Raw genomic sequence first — 21789 nt, forward strand, 5'->3', positions numbered from 1 at the left:
CCACGCAATACGTCATGACGTCAAGAGGTCACAGAGGACGAACGCGAAACTCCGCCCCAGTGTTTACAAGTGTGTTGGAAGAGGACCGTTCCTACGTTGTTGTATGTCAACTGATACTAATTAATGTCTTTGTGTCAGTTTATTGTTTACAATGGTCCTCAAATGTGCGTTTTATATATGTAACACGTGACCCCCCTACGTCACTACGCATTTACGTTAGGTCACGCTGGACCGGACCTAGACGAGAAGTTGTGGTTTAAAAGTGCATATTTTTATTTTTCTTGTCAAAAATGACAATCGTTTTGCTAGATAAGACCCATATGCCTCGTTTGGGATCGTTAAGAGTCCTTTGAAACTCAGTTGAAAAAAACTGTTAAGTGTTGAGTTAAGTGTTAATTGTTGGGCTCTATTAAAGTCCATTAAAATTAGAAAAATCTGCAATGTTTTCCTCAAAAAACACAATTTCTTCTCGACTGAACAAAGAAAGACATCAACATTTTGGATGACATGGTGGTGAGTAAATTATCTGGATCTGTCTTTTAAGAAAATTGAATACTCCTTTAATAGCTCATACACCTATAGATCTCAATAACCAGTTTACATTTGGCAGACGCTTGTAACACACAGCAGTTTATAGTAAACTCAAGGTATATATTTTATTAGTTTGTGTGTGTATTGGGATTTATGGATGGTCCACCAGCATTTAATATCAAACAGATACGATGCATTTTATTGACGGATATTTTATTGTTACTATTACCGCTGTGTATGCTACAGTTTTATAACAAAACTGCATTTAGATAATGGACATATGTATCGTGGATTACTTGAGAGTACATCATGGGGTTATTTTGATATTTGGTTGGAGTATTGCTTTAACCCTTCATCTGTGGCTTCTCCTTCATCAAACACTTGTCTATAGAGATCATAGAGGTCTAAGCTTGCATAGCATTGCTGTCTCACCTTCTGGAATAATGGAGCACACTGTGGACTTTATAGTACACAATCACCAATAGATCAGTGTCAATAAGCCAAATCCTTTTAAATCTCTAAGCGATCGCACAGTCCCACCTCTGAGCATTCAACTACTTCTTCATAAACATTTAAGCCGTCAGCAGAGACTAAGAAAGCCAAATACCTTCTCTAATATTGACATATAGCTATTGTCGCAGCCACAGTGACAAAGAAATGCTCCTTTGGTCTCTCAGACAGCTACTCTACAGCACTCATACGTGTCCAGTTTTGTGTCTCGTATAGTGTTTTGCACCCAGACATGAAGGCACTGACTATACGACTGTACATCTTAGAAGTCAACAGAGATGAAAATAATTTATAACGAAATGATTATAATAAATAATGTTTGCTTAGATTTAAAATCCAGGGTGTTTGCGGTACTTACATGTACATTGGTTGTAGTTGCAAATGTGATGTCTTCTGTGGTCCTTGGTAGCCGTATGAATCGAACCCTCCTATAAAGTCAACTACAGAAAAAGAAAGATTATTTTATTTCATGTTTTTAAATGTTATCATACATCAGCAGATCATCATTGGATCATGTATTCAGTGGTTATGGATATTCATGAGGAGTGAATGCAAGCTGACAGATTCGGATTAGATTGGGACCCCTGTGAAGACCGGCCAGCCGTTTCAGGCCCAGGAAAGGGCCGGATATCTAGTCTCTCCACAAAGATGCAAATGTACTAAAGCGTGCGATAAAGACTCAGGGTTTGGCCATCAGAGGCCGTTTCCCAGACCAATGAACATTTGAGATAAGCAGATGAATTAGCTGAGATCTTCTACTGTGCATCCCAAAAAGAGAAGAAAGTTAAGATAGGCTGATTATCATTCTCACAACAGATTTAAGGGGGCATATACCTACAAATCCCATAATCCATGTGGGTCTCATTTTGAAATCAGACCTTTGTCATGATTTGTGTTATCAGGACCCACAGGTCAGACCCAAAGCTTGTGATAGCAGTTTAAATTAGACATTCAAATTAAGCAAAACATTATTTTTATGCAGCTGTTTGCTCACCATAAGTCTGATTGTATAAATTAAGAGTTTCATTGCAAAAACTCAGTTTTTACATTTTTGTCAAAACATGTTTATTATTATGTTATCATGTTATTATTTAGTTTTATGGTGCTACTTAGCTATATTTTTAAGTTATGAATGTTTAAATCAAAACAAACCAAATTTGAATTGATATTAATTGGAATGCACCACCAAAAAACGAGATTTCTGAAAAAATAAAAAAAACGGAGTTATCTCGTTTTGCACCAACAGTCTTCAAATGTAGACATTTCACCTTTACATTTTTTCAGGGATGTAGTAGTAACCTAAGTAGTAACCATAGTAACCTTAGTTTAAACATGGTATTAGTAGTACAATCACAGTATCCACATGCAGTATTTTACCATTGTTTTACCATAGTTTCTATCACTCTAAAATCATAGTAACCACTAATTTACTATTATCCTCTCCATAGTCATTATAGTTTAACCATGGTATTTCTAGTAAAACTATAGTAATCACAAATTGACTATTATCTCACTATAGTATTCATAGTTTAACCATGGTACTTTCAGTAAAACTATAGTAACCACAAATGTACTATTATCTCACCATAGTATTCATAGTTTAACCATGGTACTACTTCCAGTAAAACTATAGTTACCACAAATGTTCTATTATCTCACCATAGTATTCATAGTTTAACCATGGTACTACTTCCAGTAAAACTATGGTAACCACAAATGTACTATTATCTCACCATAGTATTCATAGTTTAACTATGGGTTTTCTAGTAAAACTATAGTAACCACGGTAACCATTGCTTACCATGGTACTTTCAGTAAAACTATAGTAACCACAAATGTACTATTATCTCACCATAGTAACAATAGTTTAACCATATTACTTCCAGTAAAACTATAGTAACCACAAATTTACTATTATCTCACTGTAGTAACCATAGTTAAACCATGGTACTTCCAGTAAAACTATAGTAACCACAAATGTACTATTATCTCCCCATAGTAAGCATAGTTTAACCATGGTACTATGTCCAGTAAAACTATAGTTACCACAAATGTACTATTATCTCACCATAGTAACAATAGTTTAACCATATTACTTCCAGTAAAACTATAGCAACCACAAATTAACTATTATCTCACTGTAGTAACCATAGTTAAACCATGGTACTTCCAGTAAAACTATAGTTACCACAAATGTATTATTATCTCACCATAGTAACCATGGTACTTCCAATAAAACTATAGTACCCACAAATGTACTATTATCTCCCCATACAGTAGTAACCATAGTTAAACCATGGTACTTCCAGTAAAACTATAGTTACCACAAATGTATTATTATCTCACCATAGTAACCATGGTACTTCCAATAAAACTATAGTACCCACAAATGTACTATTATCTCCCCATAGTAACCATAGTTTAACCATGGTACTATGTCCAGTAAAACTATAGTTACCACAAATGTACTATTATCTCACCATAGTAACCATGGTACTTCCAATAAAACTATAGTAACCACAAATGTACTATTATCTCCCCATATTAACCATAGTTTAACCATGGTACTATGTCCAGTAAAACTATAGTTACCACAAATGTACTATTATCTCACTGTAGTAACCATAGTTAAACCATGGTACTTCCAGTAAAACTATAGTTACCACAAATGTATTATTATCTCACCATAGTAACCATGGTACTTCCAATAAAACTATAGTACCCACAAATGTACTATTATCTCCCCATAGTAACCATAGTTTAACCATGGTACTATGTCCAGTAAAACTATAGTTACCACAAATGTACTATTATCTCACCATAGTAACCATGGTACTTCCAATAAAACTATAGTACCCACAAATGTACTATTATCTCCCCATATTAACCATAGTTTAACCATGGTACTATGTCCAGTAAAACTATAGTTACCACAAATGTACTATTATCTCACCATAGTAACCATAGTTTAACCATGGTACTTCCAGTAAAACTATTGTAACCAAAACTTTACCATTATCTCACCATCGTTGCCATAGTTTAACCATGGTACTTCCAGTAAAACTATAGTAACCACAAATTTACAATTATCTCACTGTAGTAACCATAGTTAAACCATGGTACTTCCAGTAAAACTATAGTTACCACAAATGTATTATTATCTCAATGTAGTAACCATAGTTAAACCATGGTACTTCCAGTAAAACTATAGTACCCACAAATGTACTAATATCTCCCCATAGTAACCATAGTTTAACCATGGTACTATGTCCAGTAAAACTATAGTTACCACAAATGTACTATTATCTCACCATAGTAACCATGGTACTTCCAATAAAACTATAGTACCCACAAATGTACTATTATCTCCCCATATTAACCATAGTTTAACCATGGTACTATGTCCAGTAAAACTATAGTTACCACAAATGTACTATTATTTCACCATAGTAACCATAGTTTAACCATGGTACTTCCAGTAAAACTATTGTAACCAAAACTTTACCATTATCTCACCATCGTTGCCATAGTTTAACCATGGTACTTCCAGTAAAACTATAGTAGCCACAAATTTACTATTATCTCACTGTAGTAACCATAGTTTAACCATGGTACTTCCAGTAAAACTATAGTAACTATTGTCTCACCATAGCAACCATCATTTAATCATGGCATTTCTAGTAAATCTATAATAACAACAAATTTACCATGGTCGCACTATAATAACAATAGTTTAATCACACAACATGTGTAGTTAAACTATATTAACCACAAATTTACAGCTGTCTCACTGTAGCAACCATATAGTTTAACCACAGTATTTGTAGTAAAAACCATGTTAATCAATCTGCATAAAAACATACTACCCTTTTACTATAATAAAGTCAAGGTTCATTTTCATTGGGGAGTATACACACACACACACACACACACACACACACACACACACAAAATCTTTATACACGCACACAAAATCCAACGGCAAACAGTAATCATTTCAGTAAGGAAATGAAGTTAAGCCACACTTCAGATCATTCTCATGTTAATGTCCTCTATATAAATATGTCTTTAGGGGATAATTGTTAAGACCGATCGCCTCGAGACGAGTGTCTGCATTAGAGTGCTCTTAAAATGCTCTTAAAACATTTCCCCCTTTCAATGGAACAAATAGCTCAAGTTGTTTTACAGCCTCTCGGCTAGTACTGCCAACTTAATGGAAACGCTGGGATCCCTGATTCAATAATGAAGTAAAAAAACTACAAGTATGGATGACTGTGGACAAGAGGACAGATCGAGGGCCTGCGAGCCGCCTCCAGCTACAGCATTAACATTCACCCACATAAAACAACCATCCAACGACCTCAATGAAACAACTCGCACAGCTATTTATTCCGTTTTAAGCGACACATCCCAGAAACAAGCCATTCAGATGGTCCTTCCACCGGAGGGAATTAAGCCAAGATGGACGTGTTTTCCAAACAGCCTCCATAAAACGAAGTCTGGGGAGTTTAAATGCCTCGGCTTCACCCTTACGAAAGCATTTGTAAACCGCACGAGGAACACAAATCCCATCGATGTGAGCTACCACCCCTGCAACCGCAAAACCTGACTGCGTGTTCCCAAAGGAAAGCCTTTGCATAATTTCCTTGTTATGGATGCACAAAGTGTTTTCCTGCACTTTACACATAGTAATAGCCGCGCTCTCATGCTTTTGTCTGCTCTCAGAGGTAGAATCATTTTTAAATACGGTCCTTTCTTTAAATGGAACCTGGGACAGTACCCTTGATAAAAGCTGTAATTAAGAAAGGAACGTGTTGATTACCTTTGCAGAGGTTCTTCATTTACTGTAATAATTAAAGCTGTAATGGCCGATATGGCGACCCGATTAGTGTTTCTATACATCTCAGAGAACAAACCGGCAATATCATTGGCTGGTTTTGGAAGATTCAGAGCTTGCACTATATTACTCATCTTTTCTCATGTCTGAAACATCACCGTTACATCCCCTTTAAAGGGACATTCCACTTTTGTGAAAATATGCTCATTTTCCAGCTCCCCTAGAGTTAAACATTTGAATCTTACCTTTTTGGAATCCATTCAGCTGATCTCCGGGTCTGGCACTAGCACTTTTAGCATAGCTTAGCACAATCCATTTTATCTGATTAGACCATTAGCATCGCGCTAAAAAATTAACCAAAGAATTTCACAATTTTTCCTATATAAAACTTGACTCTTCTGTAGTTACATCGTGTACTAAGACTGACAGAAAATGAAAAGTTGTGATTTTCTAGGCAGATATGGATAGAAACTATACTCTCATTCTGGTGTATTAAGAACTGCCCGAAAATAGTCCCCTTTGTTACTTTCAATTGCAGGGAACTATTTGCGGCAGTCGGCACTGCGTAATATCACTTAGTGGGATGCTAATGGTCTAATCAGATTTAATGGATTGTGGCAAGCTATGCTAAAAGTGCTAGCGCCAGACCCAGAGATCAGCTAAATGGATTCCAAAACGGTAAGATTCAAATGTTTAAGTCCAGGGGAGCTGGAAAATGAGCATATTTTCAAAAAAAGTGGAATGTCCCTTTAAAGGGGTCATGAATTAGCATATTTGTTATTTTGTACTGCTCTCTGTGGTCCACTAATAGGACCACATGTGACTATGTCAATATGACATCATAGCCACACACTTTTCAAAATGAGTTGAATTGTGACCTTGGTCTAAAGGTGCACTGTGTAACTTTTTGTTCTGACTTTTTGGGACTTTTCATCTCCTTGCATCCCATTACTCTGTCTGAAGCACCCACCGCTAGCCTAGCTTAGCACAAAGACTGGAAGTAAATGACTCCAGCTAGCATACTGCTCCCAATAACGCCAACATTTTCCTATTCACAAGTTGTGATTTGTATAGTCACAGCGTGTACAAATAACAAGGTCATATGAGACACAGACATCTTTTAACAGTATACATATTGGAAACTTTACTCTCAAAAGGCAAAGCACTGCTACTTGGGTGTAGTGATTAGCGCGACACTTGCGTGAACTTTCTGCTCCTCACCACGGGGCTTCTCAGGTGCTGCGAGAAAATCATTATGGTGCCTTGCTATATGGTTGCACGGTGAGAACAAGCGCCTGTTAAACAAGCGGCTTGTGTTTGAAAAAGAAAAAGTGTCTGACTTTGAGCACGCAGCTCGCGCTGTATGAAGAAACAACGTCTGGTATGTACATGAGCCATAGTTGCTTACATTCTGGCGATCCACGGACTAATTGGAAGAGACTTTCAAGAGACATTTTCAATTACACAAATGTTCCAGAACGTCTCCTGATCCCTGATTGAGACAATCAGGCAGCTCATTCAACATCAGGGGCGAAGCTGAATTATGTTTGAATTAACCAGACTGTGTGGTTTAGTTTATTTGACTAATCTCACTCTAGTAAACTGGATTTTGGAAGAAACATTTATGCATTTGGCAGGCGCTTTTATCTAGTGCATTCAATGTATACATTTAATATGTGTGTTCCCTGGGATGAAACCCATGACCTTTTGCATTGCTAATGCAATGCCCTACCAGATGAGCTACGGGAAGATCTTGTCTTTAGCACAACTAAATTGTAGAGTTCAGCTGATAAGGCACTAAGAGAAAGCTATTATGCGAACAAAGGCACAGTTCACTGAAAAAAATGAAAAGCTGAATTATTTAGGCTTATATTCGAACCAAGAAAAAGCGAATGGGATAAGAAACTTACAATTAAATTAAGATATTTTCTTTTAAATATCTTATGCTACTATGTTACAGTTTTGCTTCAAGTATTATATATTTTTTGGTTACAATGATAGTTCACCCAAAAAAAATTTACATAGTTTGTTACAACCTGTATACATTTATTTGTTCTGTTAAACACAAAAGACGAAATTTTGAGCAGTATCTGTAACCAAACTGCTTTTGAGCACCATTGACTTCCATAGTATTTTTCTTTACTAAATAGTAAAAAAACACATTATTTTCCATATACCGTACATTTCTGTAGCTCCAGATATCCCTCTCTTCCTGAAACGCACAGATTTTGTACAAAACTCATCGATTTGAAAAGCTCTGTGTCCCTGATTGGCCAGCTAATCTGTACGTTGTGATTGGCCTAAATACCTCTGACATCAGCCAGAAATGTGACGCTCCTTACCATGTTTGAAAGATTCAGTCACAATGCAATGCTAACAGGAGTTAACTTACAGGCTGAGTCCGAAGCGGGAGGAATTATGATAATGTCGGTCTTGTCTACATCACCAATCCCAGGAAGTAAACTGTTGCCTACAATCTGTGTGTTTGTTGTAGTCCAAGAAAAGAGATTTACGTTGGAGACAATAACTGGCGTCATTGTTTACTTTGGGGTTTGTACCTTTTGCATATCGTTAACATGTAGTAATACACACTTACACACCAAAGAAAATGTAAAAATGGTGAATCGGAATATAGGTGCTCTTTAAGGTATACTTTGGACAAAAAACAACAACATTTATTAAAGTTTAATAAAATGAGTTTTGCATTCCTATCCTTTAGAATCAATTGATTTTTAGATAGTAACCTAAAATCATGCTTTGCTCCAGTTCGGGGCTAAATCCCAATGCATAAACTCATGGATAAAATCTCATAAACACAAATAAACAGTGTGCATGAATAGACCATCACGCCAGACTGAGTACATTCAGCCACAGGGATCTCTATCTGTGATCCTAACATGCAGTGAAGCCACTCAGTTTAATAAGAGGCTGGACCTCTAAACATAGCCACCTTTTATAACATACAGACTGAAGTTTAATGACTCGGATTATAAAACATTGTTGACCAGTTAAAAACAGTAACATGCATACTTTCTCTTTATCGCTGTCTGTGTTCATTCTGTATGGTGTTCAATAATGAGAACAGTAAAAATAAAGAGAAAAACAGTATCGATCTTGCATGCTTGTGTTAGCTTGCATATCCCTTGTGATCATATATATTCATTAAAGGAAAACACCACTGTTTTTCAATTTTTTTACTATGTTCTTGCCTCAACTTTAATTAATACATACCTATATTTTTTCAATGCATGCATTTAATCTTTGTACAGCGTGTCGTAAAGGTCGAAGTGCTACAAACTAAGTGCTCTTCCGCCATACAATATAGAGGCTGTTCACACTTGGCATTAACATGCGTTTTCGTCGATCGGATCACAAGTGGACGACGTTAATGCCAGGTGTAAACGGTGTTCAAAACGTTTTGAACGCGTCCACTTTCGACCACTTTCAACCACATCCAGAGGTAGTCGAAACCACTTTCGATCGGATCGCTTTGGAGCTGCGGAACACAATGTGGTTGAATGTGTTTGAACAGCCACACGCGACCGCCTTCTCTCCGCCCATTTATCTAATCTGAGGTATTAAACACAAATTTTACGTCTTTTTTGACTTCTGGCGTGAACATACGATGAACAGCGCTATTTTTAGCCTTTCATTGATAAAACTACTGCGGGTGTTCTCTGTAGTTTCGTTTTGAAAGCGTGAAAGTTGCGCGATCCTATTTCATCAATTGCGCTGAAAATTCAGAGAAAGCTCTAACATACACACGTACAAAACTCTGTGCAGCATGTATACTTGCTAAACAAGCAGTGGACTCCGACATAATATTAGTTCACGTCCATATAAACTCATAATTACTCCCGCTCGCGTTTGAATGACAGCAGAGAGACTCGCCCACCGTCTCACGGACCGTCCCCTCACAGTATTCAGGACAGAAGTGGACAAAAGAGACGGATTTAAATACCAGGTGTAAACGTAATGTGTCTCTCTCGTCCACTTGTGATCCGATCGATGAAAACACATCTTAATACCAAGTGTAAACAGCCCCATAGTTCTCATTTTTATCGGCTTAAAAAAATCGTCACGTTTTATTTTGTGCCACCATACTTACTCATGTAACTACTCATGTAACAGTCTTTAAATAGGGAAAACATGGAAGCGTTTGGTGGCTTTATAAATTCATCCCTGTTTGGATCCTAAGGAATGAATGGGGCTAGGCTAAATGCTAAGACAGTCACGACGCGCTGTGCATGCATTGAATAAAGATAGGTATGTATTAATTTGTCTAAGTTAAGGTAAGAACATAGTAAAATATTGAAAAACGGTGGTGTTTTCCTTTAAAAGTAGCCACTAAGTTACAAGCCACTTAGGGCTAACACATTAATTATGAATCCTCATGTATTTTGCTTTATAATCATTTGTCAGGAATTGCAACTGAGGGGAATAATGCATGTTGATGCATGTTATTGTGATGGCGACTGTTAGTAATGTCTTAGGACAGCAAATTGAGAAGATTTCTACAGAAACTGGTAATCTGGATATTTCTATAATTTCAAAATAAAATTGATTATATAAAATAAAAGGACGTTATAAATATAACGCAATTATAAAGAAGTACTCACAGCTGTCTTCCTCTTCTGAAATGAGTTTCACAACGTAACAGGCATAGATGAACCCAGCCAGCTGTAAAGACACAAACACAAACCAATATTGATCAGGATGGTTTCATTTTTTAACTCAAAGTTTGCACTCTATATTAAACGTTAAAGCAATTAATTAATTAATTAATGCGATTTCATGTTTTATTTCAAAAATGTAGTTAGTTATAAAAACAGGACAGAATGAAAGAGGAAACAGGTGTTGTAATGGCAGGAGCTTCGCATCAAACCGAGACACCGCTGTGGGAAATGGGCCTTTAGAGCAATAAGGACATTGAGAAGCAGAAATGCAAGAGACACTCTAACTCTCGAAAACACAACAACTTTCAATTACTGAAGCACATGGACGCATAAAGCTTTCTAGGTTCTGAATTACTCATCAACATCCGTGTTTTGAAGTAAGAGATTACACCAAAGACTTCAACAGTAATTAAAAGGGTAAAATATCACACAAATGGAAAGACTGTGCAAGAACAAATTTAATGGACACACGAATTAAATCTCTTTTAGCAGAGCGTTTTAAAAGCTCAAGCACCACAGCTGTGCTTTATATAAACCCTCTTCATCAGAGAATCATGTTGTGTGTTGCACCGTTGATTTTGTAGGACCGGACTGATTGGACGACTCTGATTGAATCGAGAGAAATGAGAGAGCAGGACAGTTTGAAGTCCTCTCGTCTGCAGGTCTACTACTGTCTGCAGAAAAAAAACGAACTAAAAAAGTCTGAATGTTAAGGACTACAAGTCGCAGTCAACGCAATCAAGGTGTACAGAAGACTACAATTTTCAGTCACTTATTCTTTTTCTTATTCGGTGTTCACAGAACTTTGGGCTCTATCTTGCACCCAGCGCAATTGACTTTGTCAGTGACGCATGTATCATTCGTATTTTGCACCGGCGCACAGCGGGGTTTTTGCCTCCACGGACGCACATCAGCAAACTAGGGAATGAACTTGCGCTCCCTGGGCGGTTCAGCGCAAAAAGGAGGCGTGTTGCGGCGCAAACCATCTCTTATGCTACTTATGCAGTTTCAAAAAACAATTGCGCTACTAACCAAAAAAAACTAGTCTAAAGTCAGTGGCGCGTTGCGCGTTGTTCATTATGCTATTTTAAGGGCGCATGCTTGACCATAATGTATAGCGTGCACAACGCGCACTTTGCTTTTCTAATCTACACAGACGCAACAGTTACTTTTGCAAATCATAAATTGTTACAATAAAAAATATTAACACATGAGATAAGGGAAATCATAGTGGTGAGCATTGTGGTGATAGTTTTTATTTATTGTGTGGCTGCGTTAAAAAATTATCATGCAAATAACGATTAAAATATTTTCATAAGTTTATTGTGTGGCTGTATTACGTTTATTTTATGTAAATAATAATTAAAATGTTTTCACAAGAAACCTTAATGTATGTGAACTTGATTTGTAAGAGTACTTTGGGGTTGGACCTTGCTTGCGTTTCTTGGGTCCGATTTCAAAGCCCCCAAACCCTTTCAGCGGTGAGGGTGGACGCAGCGATGTCCTCTGCTGGCGTCAGGTCATGTGTAGGCAGATCCACCTCCCGTTACACGGCGTGCCCGATTTATGCTGGCAAGCTTGGGATTTACAAGAACGTCGGTCTCCTCGGCTGTGAACCGCTCCTGGCGTGCGCCTGGTAAATCCGTCATAATAATAGCAACCCGCCATGGAACTTGCGCCCTTGCGTTTAAAGGGAATGTTGGATAGCGTTCTGATTGGTTTATTTGACGTTACGCCCAAACCACACCTATGAATAATGAACCTACTTCAGACCAACCCCTTATTGCTTTGCGCCCGGCGCATGAGTTATTTCTCATGCCGGGAAAATAGCAACAGCGCCCAAGATCCGCCCACAAACTCACTTGCGCGTTGCGCTTCGCACTTGCGTTTCAGATCGTTAAAATAGGGCCCAAAGTCATACAAGTTTAAAACAGTTTGAGAGACAATTTTCATATTTTCCTCCTGCAGCCATGTTACGGCAGCAAAGTCCTTGATTATAACACCAGAATAAGAGTATAGCCATATCGGCCTAGAAAATCGCAACTTTAAATTTTCTGTCGGTCTTAGTAGACAACTACAGAAGAGTCAACTTTTAAATAGGCAAAAAAATGTAAACTCTTTGGTTATTTTTTAGCGCGATGCTAATGGTCTTATCAGATTCAATGGATTATCCTAAGCTATGCTAAAAGTGGTACCGCCAGACCCGGAGATCAGCTGAATGGATTCCGAAACAATGAAAATAAATTTTTTAAAGGGGTAGTTCAATGGTATTTCAAGCATTCTGACTTATTAACACAGTTATAGAGTTGTTTCCTCATGCTAAACGTAGGCAAAGTGTGAAAAAAGCAGTTGGGCGTGTTACAGAGTATTTCTGTGCCGAATGCACTTCGCCAGGGTTCGTACAAGTTTCGGAAAGTTATTTTCGATTACAGTTCTAACTGACGTTTCAGGGGTTTTCTATACGTATCACTTCTTTATATGGGCACTTCCCCCGGAAAACCCCGCCCACCCGTCAAACAGTCAAACTTACAAACATTCACATCACGCGACAGCTCTGTTTAATTTCAAAACGTAACAATGGCATGAATAAAGAAGTGTGTTTTTGGATGTAACGAGAAGAAAGACAGCCTTATGAAAACAATGGATATAGTTTATTATCCGGGGTAGCAGCGGAGTTTTGCGTGTGTTTGATGCACTGGATTTTCCCAACCGGGTCACGAGTTGCATGCGGTAAGTAAGACTTCTGTTTTATGTTGTAAATATGCGCTTGCATATTATATAAATGACATGAACATGTAGTGAATCATAAGTTATAAATGTTGTATAGTGTTGCATGACTCGTACTCGCTCCACCCGCGGTAGTAACTCCTCCTTCTTCATTTTTTCGTACGTTATCGGAAAGATTCGGTTAAGCTAATCTATCTTTTATAAATCTGACTAAACTAAAGACTCTTCGGAGATATAAAGGATGTAATACTACTCTATAGGTACTCCAGATTAACATCAGAAATGCAGAAACAGCGTGTGTTACGTGAGCTTTAACTGAAAAATGAGCTTTAAAATTAGCATATTTTCAAAAAAGGTGCAGTGTCCTTTTAAAACTAGATTCTTCAGTAGCATGATGATACTTTAGTTGTTACTATAGCCAAAGATATTTGGTACAAGAAAATTGGGCACTGCAATTACTATGAATAGGAGACAATGCAATGCTGAAAATGGCCGCTCTGGCGACTGAAGTCCCGCCTTCCAGTTGAAAAAAAACAATCATCAATAGACTGATGATTTTTTTGGGGAGGGGCTCTGTACAGAGTCACGTGAGGCACTTTAGAACCCGTGCACACGCGCAGTAGCTGAAACAACCTCGAAAAAGTAATTTTAGCACAATTTAAGCTTATAGCCCCTCTAACTTGAAAAAAATTCACTTTTTAATGTGTTTTTATCAGAAAATTTGTCGCCAGTGTGTGTGCAGAAACATCCTGTTATTATACGAATCCCTCTATTCTTCTTTTTGCAATCTTCTTTAAACCGCAATAGTCACACAAAACAGGCTCTAGCAATGTGATGTCACATTGATTACGTCCAAGCCATAAATGGCCATGTTTAACATCGTATAATAAAAGATCTGTGGTGTATTTTCAGCAGAAACTTTACAGACACATTCTGGGGATACCAGAGACTATCACGGCGACCGAGTAAGTATGGTGGCACCATAGACTGTAAAAAAAGATGGACGTCGTGACGTCGCCTCCCACCATTATAATGAATTGAAGCCAAAAATGTCCGACCATGGTCGCCGCCATGTTACGTAAAAACGTCAGTTTGGAGCCAAGGCATGCGCAGAAGGAATCGTTCCGTGAAGCCAGAGGAAAGCCATAGGAAAGAATGGGGCTAGGCTAAATGCTAACACATTCACAAAGCGCGGTACAAAGATTAAAAGTGCATGTATTGAAGAAAGATAGGTATGTATAAATTCATCTAAGTTGAGGTAAGAACATAGTTAAATATTGAAAAACTATGGTGTTTTTATGGTGTCAGATTTAATTATTATGTTGTTTAATCGTGATTATAGCACGTGATTTTAGTCTGCATGACTGAAATAACTGGCTGGAGGTGTTGCAAACATGGCTGCCTAGTGGTGCATCCTACCAAAAGGGACTTTGCTATGATGAAAAATTATCCTCTTTAAATAAACATAAAATATATCAAATGAAAGAAAAAAAAAATTTGTCATCCTACGTTCATTTGTTCTCTTATCACCTCTCAAATTTTCAGCTAAAAGCGGAGATAAATCAATTTTTGTGAAGAACTTTTGTGAGAAATCGGATGCCATGATCAAAACTTGCACGGTGTTTTTAGTGTTGAGTGAATGCGTCAGTGTTTAAGTTGGGTAAGATCGCCACCCAGTGGATAATACCAGAAATATGAATTTGAGGTTAAAGAACTCCTCAGGAAAGCATTTTCTCTTAATTGTCGAGATGACTCAACAATATTTATTGACATTTATCTGGATATCGCCATTAATTGTGCAATTGTTGAAAAATAAAAATATGATTAAAGGCTGTGGTGTTTATTTTCATTAAAGCAACACTATGTAGTTTCCATGTAAAAATGACTTACAGCTCCCCCATGTGGTTGAAAAGTGCAACAGTGCCTGGTATCAGACACTCTTCTGCAGGCAGGGGGAGGGGCGGAGCTGTGTTTCCTACCCTCCACCGCCACTTTCAGAGTGTCCTTGTAGCAGCTAGGAGGCTGCTCAGGTTGCAGCAACAGTACAATTTGTCCAGTTAAAAGTTGTTCTATCACTTAAATAATTTTAGAGACATTATTTAAAGGTAAAAAAAACTACATAGTGTTGCTTTAATCAGTACGTAGCAACAGTGGCGCAGTGATACTTATGTAATGCGGTCTGAACCGTGGGGTTACCGGGGTATTTTATCACGGTTTAGAAAGCGTTTCAACCAATCAGAATGAAGGACCAGTACTACCAGTATTTTAGTGTTTACACTAATCTATGTGTTATCCCTGGGAATCAAAGCCACAACCTTTGCACTATTAAGGCAATGCTAAACACACTGAGCTACCATAAAATACTTTTTAAATAGTAAAAGTGGCAAAGAGTACTTTAGATTATAACTAGCTTTTACTTTGGCAAGCTACAGTTTCAAAGCAATTTTCCAACACCGGCCCGCAGAGACGCAACAGACTGGCACAGTTGTGTCTAAATCAAATATACTTTGACCTATAAGTGGCCACCCAGACTTAAGATTACAATTAAGAGTCTGAGAGCCATTTGCTTTTGCATGAGATATAAGCTTGTGTCCCCTCAGGGGAGTCTCTAGCAGGGGGACATATTAACAAGACTGTTTATATCCCCATTCTTATCTTTCGAGCAGTTCATTTAACTAAATACACGGAACAAACAGTCCAAGACTGCAGTCGGATCCCGCCGGATAATCACGACACTGCAGTAAAAGGGAAAAAAGCAGATTTAGGATTCCGGGAATACCTCAAGGTCCTGCTCTCATTTACATGGCATAATGTACCACTCCCAGCAGCACGGGGCGGCACGGACACAGATGCAATCCGTCTCCAGACACGCTCATTTGCATAAAACTGCACAGCTATAGGAAGGACACGAGAGCAACATGGTGTCGCATCACCTCAGCACATATTGGGTCTGTTTCTGGGAAACAGCGACCAGAATGGATGAGAGGAATAATGGAGAGGTTGTACAATAATAGCAGCTTGAGTCTGTGTTTTTGTTCAGGAAGGGGTGGATCAGGGATCAACACACACAATACATGTTGCTCCTTTGATAATCTGATGCTATCGTCTGTTTGCAAATGATGTAAACCAAATTAGCAGGCTGTAAATATAGCGGTATGATCTTGAGGCTATGTAATAAGGCTACAGTGGCGTATTTCTTACTACATAGCAGTACAATACATTATAAAACAATTATTACAGTAAGCATCACTTTAGCAAAACCTAATATGCATATTTGCTTAAAAGCACCTTAGACACATGATAAAAATGATACAATGATAAAAATGTATACATTGTAATGCACTGTTAGTCACTTTGGATTTAAAATGTAAATAATGTCATAAAATTAAGTTGAGTAGCATACCGTGCATAAGTATAGCTGAACGCAGAATAATAAATAAAACAGTTATTTATCATTTTAATCCAGCAATGTATTGTGAGATAGCATTTCGCAAAGTGTGCTCTATGGTATACTGCACATTTTAGCATCCATACTACAGTAAAGTATAAGAAGTATGGTAAGAATACTGGGCATACATGTGCAAACCGGTGCACACACTCTCAGACACATGCTGCTCTATTGTGTACCATCTTCCTGTGCCATGTCATTCCCAAAAGGCAGTACTAAATTTAGATTCTGTATAAGTGAATAATACATGCAGGCGGGTTTCTAAGGAGATGATAAATAATAGAGGATGCGTCTCGAAGCAAAGCACTAATCTCAATGCAAGTATCTTATAGTTAAAGCCATTGCCTGTTCCTCATCGCCTGCGGTTTTCGATTAATGGATTTTAATGTTTAATATGTTTATCTTTGAACCACGATGCAACTCGATTCCCAACAACAACAACAACAAAAAGCTGGATAAGTATGTGACTGGTTTAAGCTATTGTCCACTTGAATGGCTAACAAAAATAAAGGCAGAAAATTTACAAAAAACAATTTTATTGCCGTGGCTTTAAGAAACACCACATGTATATGTAAAATAAAAAAATAAGCTGCACTTAAAGGATTAGTCCATTTTCTTAAAAAAATCCAGATAATTTACTCACCACCAAGGGCGTAGGAACCGGGGGGGATGGAGGGGACGTGTCCCCTGCAATATTGGAGACAGTCACATTTGTCCCCCCCAAAAAAATTATACTGCGGGGGAGAAAAATATTTGACTCGCATGCTTTTATTTTGAAAGCGCAACACAGTGTCTTGTCACCGGCCCACTCCACTCCCTCAACGGCTAGTGGGGTCTGAAGCTGGTGACAGGTCGTCAGAGGTTAAGATGAAAAGACAACTGCATCAGTTTAGGTGATTTCTTTATCACGGGGAAGAAGAAAGGAAAGTGAGTTTGTAATAATTTTGTACAGGAGGATAATTATATTTTCTGTCAAACGTTAGACCATGGATTAAAGTTCTCCATCGCACGACGAATTAATTGCAAAATTCTTAAATTCACTTTTCATAAAGACGACTTGTATTCAAAGCCTGGAGTGGAGCCAAAGCAAGTTCTTTTCTCTAACGTTACTGTAATCACTTCGCTCAGGATCCACTCCGGGTTTTCTGACTGTGTAAAGCTGAGGTAAAACTTTAAGCATGGACATACTTTTAATGCAGGAAGGCTCATATTGGAAGTCAGTGTAAAAGACAAATGGAGATTCACTTGGCTTAGCGAAATGGGGAAGACTTTTAGTTCGTGGGATAAAAAAATCAAACAGCCAGGCCAGCCAGGTACGTGTCTTTGCATTGTATGTCTAGGGCAGTATTTTAGGGGTAATTGATTTGTCCAATACATAATCACTCGCGTCCCGTTTTTTGACTGATACGCTGATCTAACCAGTGACTGATACAGTTTTGTTAAAGTTCATGTGGCGCCACAGAGGCAGATGACATCAAAATCCTGTGAGAGTGATTCAAGAAAACATACAGAGGAGACTGCTATCGAAATACTTTGATGTCATCTGCCTGTCGGTTTCAGCACCGCTGTACGAAGTCGAACCAGCAGCAATGCTGATCACGACAACACATGATCACCTGTCATTCAATCACAGACCCCCTCAAGTGTACATTAAAAGGGATGATATAATACGATTTCATATTTTCTTTTTTTAAAGTGGGTTATTTAGACGTTTCGCCTCAATCTACTATGCCTCAAAAGCATTTCCAACTTTGCTTGGACATTTTCGTACATGATTCACAGTCTGTAACTTACGTGTGTTTTAATAATCTTATTTGTTAAAGTATATGATGTTGACTCGAAACTACAGCTTACAGAATCTAAGATGTTTTTTTAGTTTGTCACACGTAGATTAATATGAATATGATAACCTTTAAAAGTAAAGCTGTAAATTAACAAACTATTAATAAACCTACCATATTTTGTAGGCATAAAAGTTATAAATTAGGAGATTAGCTATCATTCTGACAAATGGCTTAAAACAATATATATATATATATATATATATATATATATATATATATATATATATATATATATATATATATATATATATACCTCAGGAGACTTCAATTTTGCATTAATGGCAAAAAATCAGATTGATGGATTAAAATATGGAATTTTCCAAATTTTCCCGGGGGGAGCATGCCCCCAGACACCCCTAGAGGGGTATATCCTTCTCACCATTTTCACCCATAACCCATTTTCATGCCTGAATAAAGTATGTTGGTGAATGTTTTGCACTGTAGTTCATTTAAGACATATTTCTGTTCAAGCTATTAACGGATCTGTCAGGTTTCCGATATGTGTCCCCCCCAATGTTAAACTTATTCCTACGCCCCTGCTCACCACCATGTCATCCAAAATGTTGATGTCTTTCTTTATTCAGTCGAGAAGAAATTATGTTTTTTGCGGAAAACATTCCAGGATTTTTCTCATTTTAATGGACTTTAATGGACCCCAACACTTAACAGTTTTAATGCAGTTTAAAATTGCAGTTTCAAAGGACTCTAAACGATCTCAAATGAGGCATAAGGGTCTTATCTAGCGAAACAATTGTCATTTTGGCAAGAAAGATAAAAAATATTCACTTTTAAATCACAACTTCTCGTCTATCTCCAATTCTGTGAAACGCCAACGCGACCTCGCGTAATTGCGTAGTGACGTCGAAAGGTCACGTGTTACATATATGAAACGCACATTTGCGGACCATTTTAAACAATAAACTGACACAAAGACATTAATTAGTATCATTCCACATACAACAACGTTGGAACGGTCCTCTTTCAACACACTTTCGCATACGTCATCCGTGACTCTTGACGTGATGACGTATTACGTGAGGTTGCGCTGGCGCGTCACAGTACCGGAGGAAGACGAGAAGTTGTGGTTTAAAAGTGCATATTTCCAATGACAATCGTTTTGCTAGATAAGACCCTTATGCCTCATTTGGGATCGTTTAGAGTTCTTTGAAACTGCAATTTTAAACTGCATTAAAACTGTTAAGTGTTGGGGTCCATTAAAGTCCATTAAAATGAGAAAAATCCTGGAATGTTTTCCTCAAAAAAACATAATTTCTTCCTGAGCAAAGAAAGACATCAACATTTTGGATGACATGGTGGTGAGTAAATTATCAGGATTTTTTTTTAAGAAAATGGACTAATCCTTTAATTTTATTTATGCTTAAGGAGATCCATCAGTTTCCTGCTATTGCTCAAGTGGAAAGGGAGTTTACTCTAAAAACTTGACACATCAGTTTACATTTTATACAGTTTTTAATTCTACATACACATTTCCTGTATTTTCTGGATGTATTCTATTAAAGAGACTGAGAAACAATTATATATGATCACTATAACATCACAAAAACAACAAATCTAATTGTGGCATGGTGGCCTTAGAGTTTTTGACAGTACTGTACATTACCTTGTTTTGTGCACAATAACCTGGTTTATTCAATGTTGATGGAGCATCACTCAACTCATTTCTGGGCTTCAAACTGCGCCTTCACTTTTGGCGGCTTGGACTAATTCACATGTCCTTGACTTTCTTCAGGCGCTGGGCTTCTCTCCAGGTGGGCTGCTCACTCCTGGCATTTATAGACTGCGCTAGTGGGCTACTTAACATGCCAACAACCGCCCATGTCCAGACGCACCAACGTCTTTGCAATCTTCCAAGTGCAAACACTTATCCGGGGGCAACCGGTGTTTTGTTTTACTGAGCAAATCAAGGGTGAATGGTTTATTTATGCTTGTAAAACGCAGAGAGCTGACATAAAGAAATGCTGATTATATGGGCGCCTGGGTCATTTACGGGGTGAGTAAGGAAGTGATGTGTTTTTTATGAGTCACCAGTCAAACAGTTTTTTCAATAAAAAGTGCTATTTTAAAAAGGATTGAGTACTGCTTGACCTGAAGCAAATGTGATATTACAAGTATGGCTGAAATGTTTGTTCAGCTCGTAACTTGGAGACAAAGATGATTTAATAAGCAGTATAAATTTTTTTTATTGAAAATGAGACCTTATCGAAAAAAAAAATGAGTGTAAACAAACTACAATGAAAAAACAAATATTTAAAGGGGACAGAGAATGAAAAACCATTTTTACCTTGTCTTTGTTGAATAATGGTAGTCTACCTGCATTCACAAACATATAAAAAGTGCTAAACATGCTAAACATCTCAGTCTCATAGAAATTCCTCTTTTAGAAATGTCAGCCAGAAAACGGCCCAATCTGAAAAACTGATGCTTATGAGATCACAGGCATCTAACTGCCCCTCCACTTTAAAATAATTGCCTACATTTTTTGAGTGGCAGCAAAGACAGCCAATCAGTAATGAGATTGCAAGTTAAGCCAGTAGGGGGAGCCAAATTGGTGCAAAACCACTTGTTTAAAATCCCCCACCCTAATAGAGCTATCTGAGAGAGGTTTTTAGGAAGCTTCTAAGGCATTACAGACCCAAACAAAAAATTTTTTTGTCTACATGTCACATCACAGAACAAGGATAAATACCCTGTTCAATCATTCTATGTCACCTTTAAACTTTGGTGCATAACTCACCCTCCGCTATCTGTGATCTGGCAACACTTTGCAATAAGTTTGTATTTGTTAACCTTTGTTAATGCATTTGCTAACATTAATATGATATGCTTTTCTCACTTGGACCAGTACACCCACCTAAACCTAGTCAGACCCATTATCATTTCTTTAGGAAATTTAAGAATCTATTATGCATGTGTATAATTACAACACAACCGACATGCAAAGTACAAATCACCAAATAATCTACTGTACATGATATTTTATCACATGGTATTCGACTTGTGTGTTTTAATTGGGTCTCTGCTGTAGGCTACGGCAATAATAGACATGTCATCTTTGACCTTCTTACTGTGCCACCAACAGTCTTAGTACAAAAACTGCCAAAGGAATAAAAGAATTAAACATTTAAAGCCTTAGTGTTCAGATACACTTAAAGTAATATTACAGTATTTCCACTCTGATAATTACTTTAAAACATT

At 37.6% G+C, this 21789-nt stretch overlaps 1 protein-coding gene across 1 annotated transcript in view; it reads right to left on the reverse strand.

Annotated features, from left to right (window-relative positions):
- nkain2 (sodium/potassium transporting ATPase interacting 2) overlaps positions 1 to 21789 on the reverse strand; it is a 203796-nt gene that overhangs the window by 7229 nt on the left and 174778 nt on the right. The window contains exons 5-6 of the mRNA XM_065256221.2: positions 10498 to 10558; positions 1400 to 1481 (exon numbers count right to left, since the gene is read on the reverse strand). Of these exons, the coding sequence (XP_065112293.1) occupies positions 1400 to 1481; positions 10498 to 10558 (143 nt within the window). The remainder of the gene's footprint in view (positions 1 to 1399; positions 1482 to 10497; positions 10559 to 21789) is intronic.

The sequence above is a fragment of the Paramisgurnus dabryanus genome, chromosome 12 (assembly GCF_030506205.2).
Source record: "Paramisgurnus dabryanus chromosome 12, PD_genome_1.1, whole genome shotgun sequence".
Lineage (NCBI taxonomy): Eukaryota > Metazoa > Chordata > Actinopteri > Cypriniformes > Cobitidae > Paramisgurnus > Paramisgurnus dabryanus.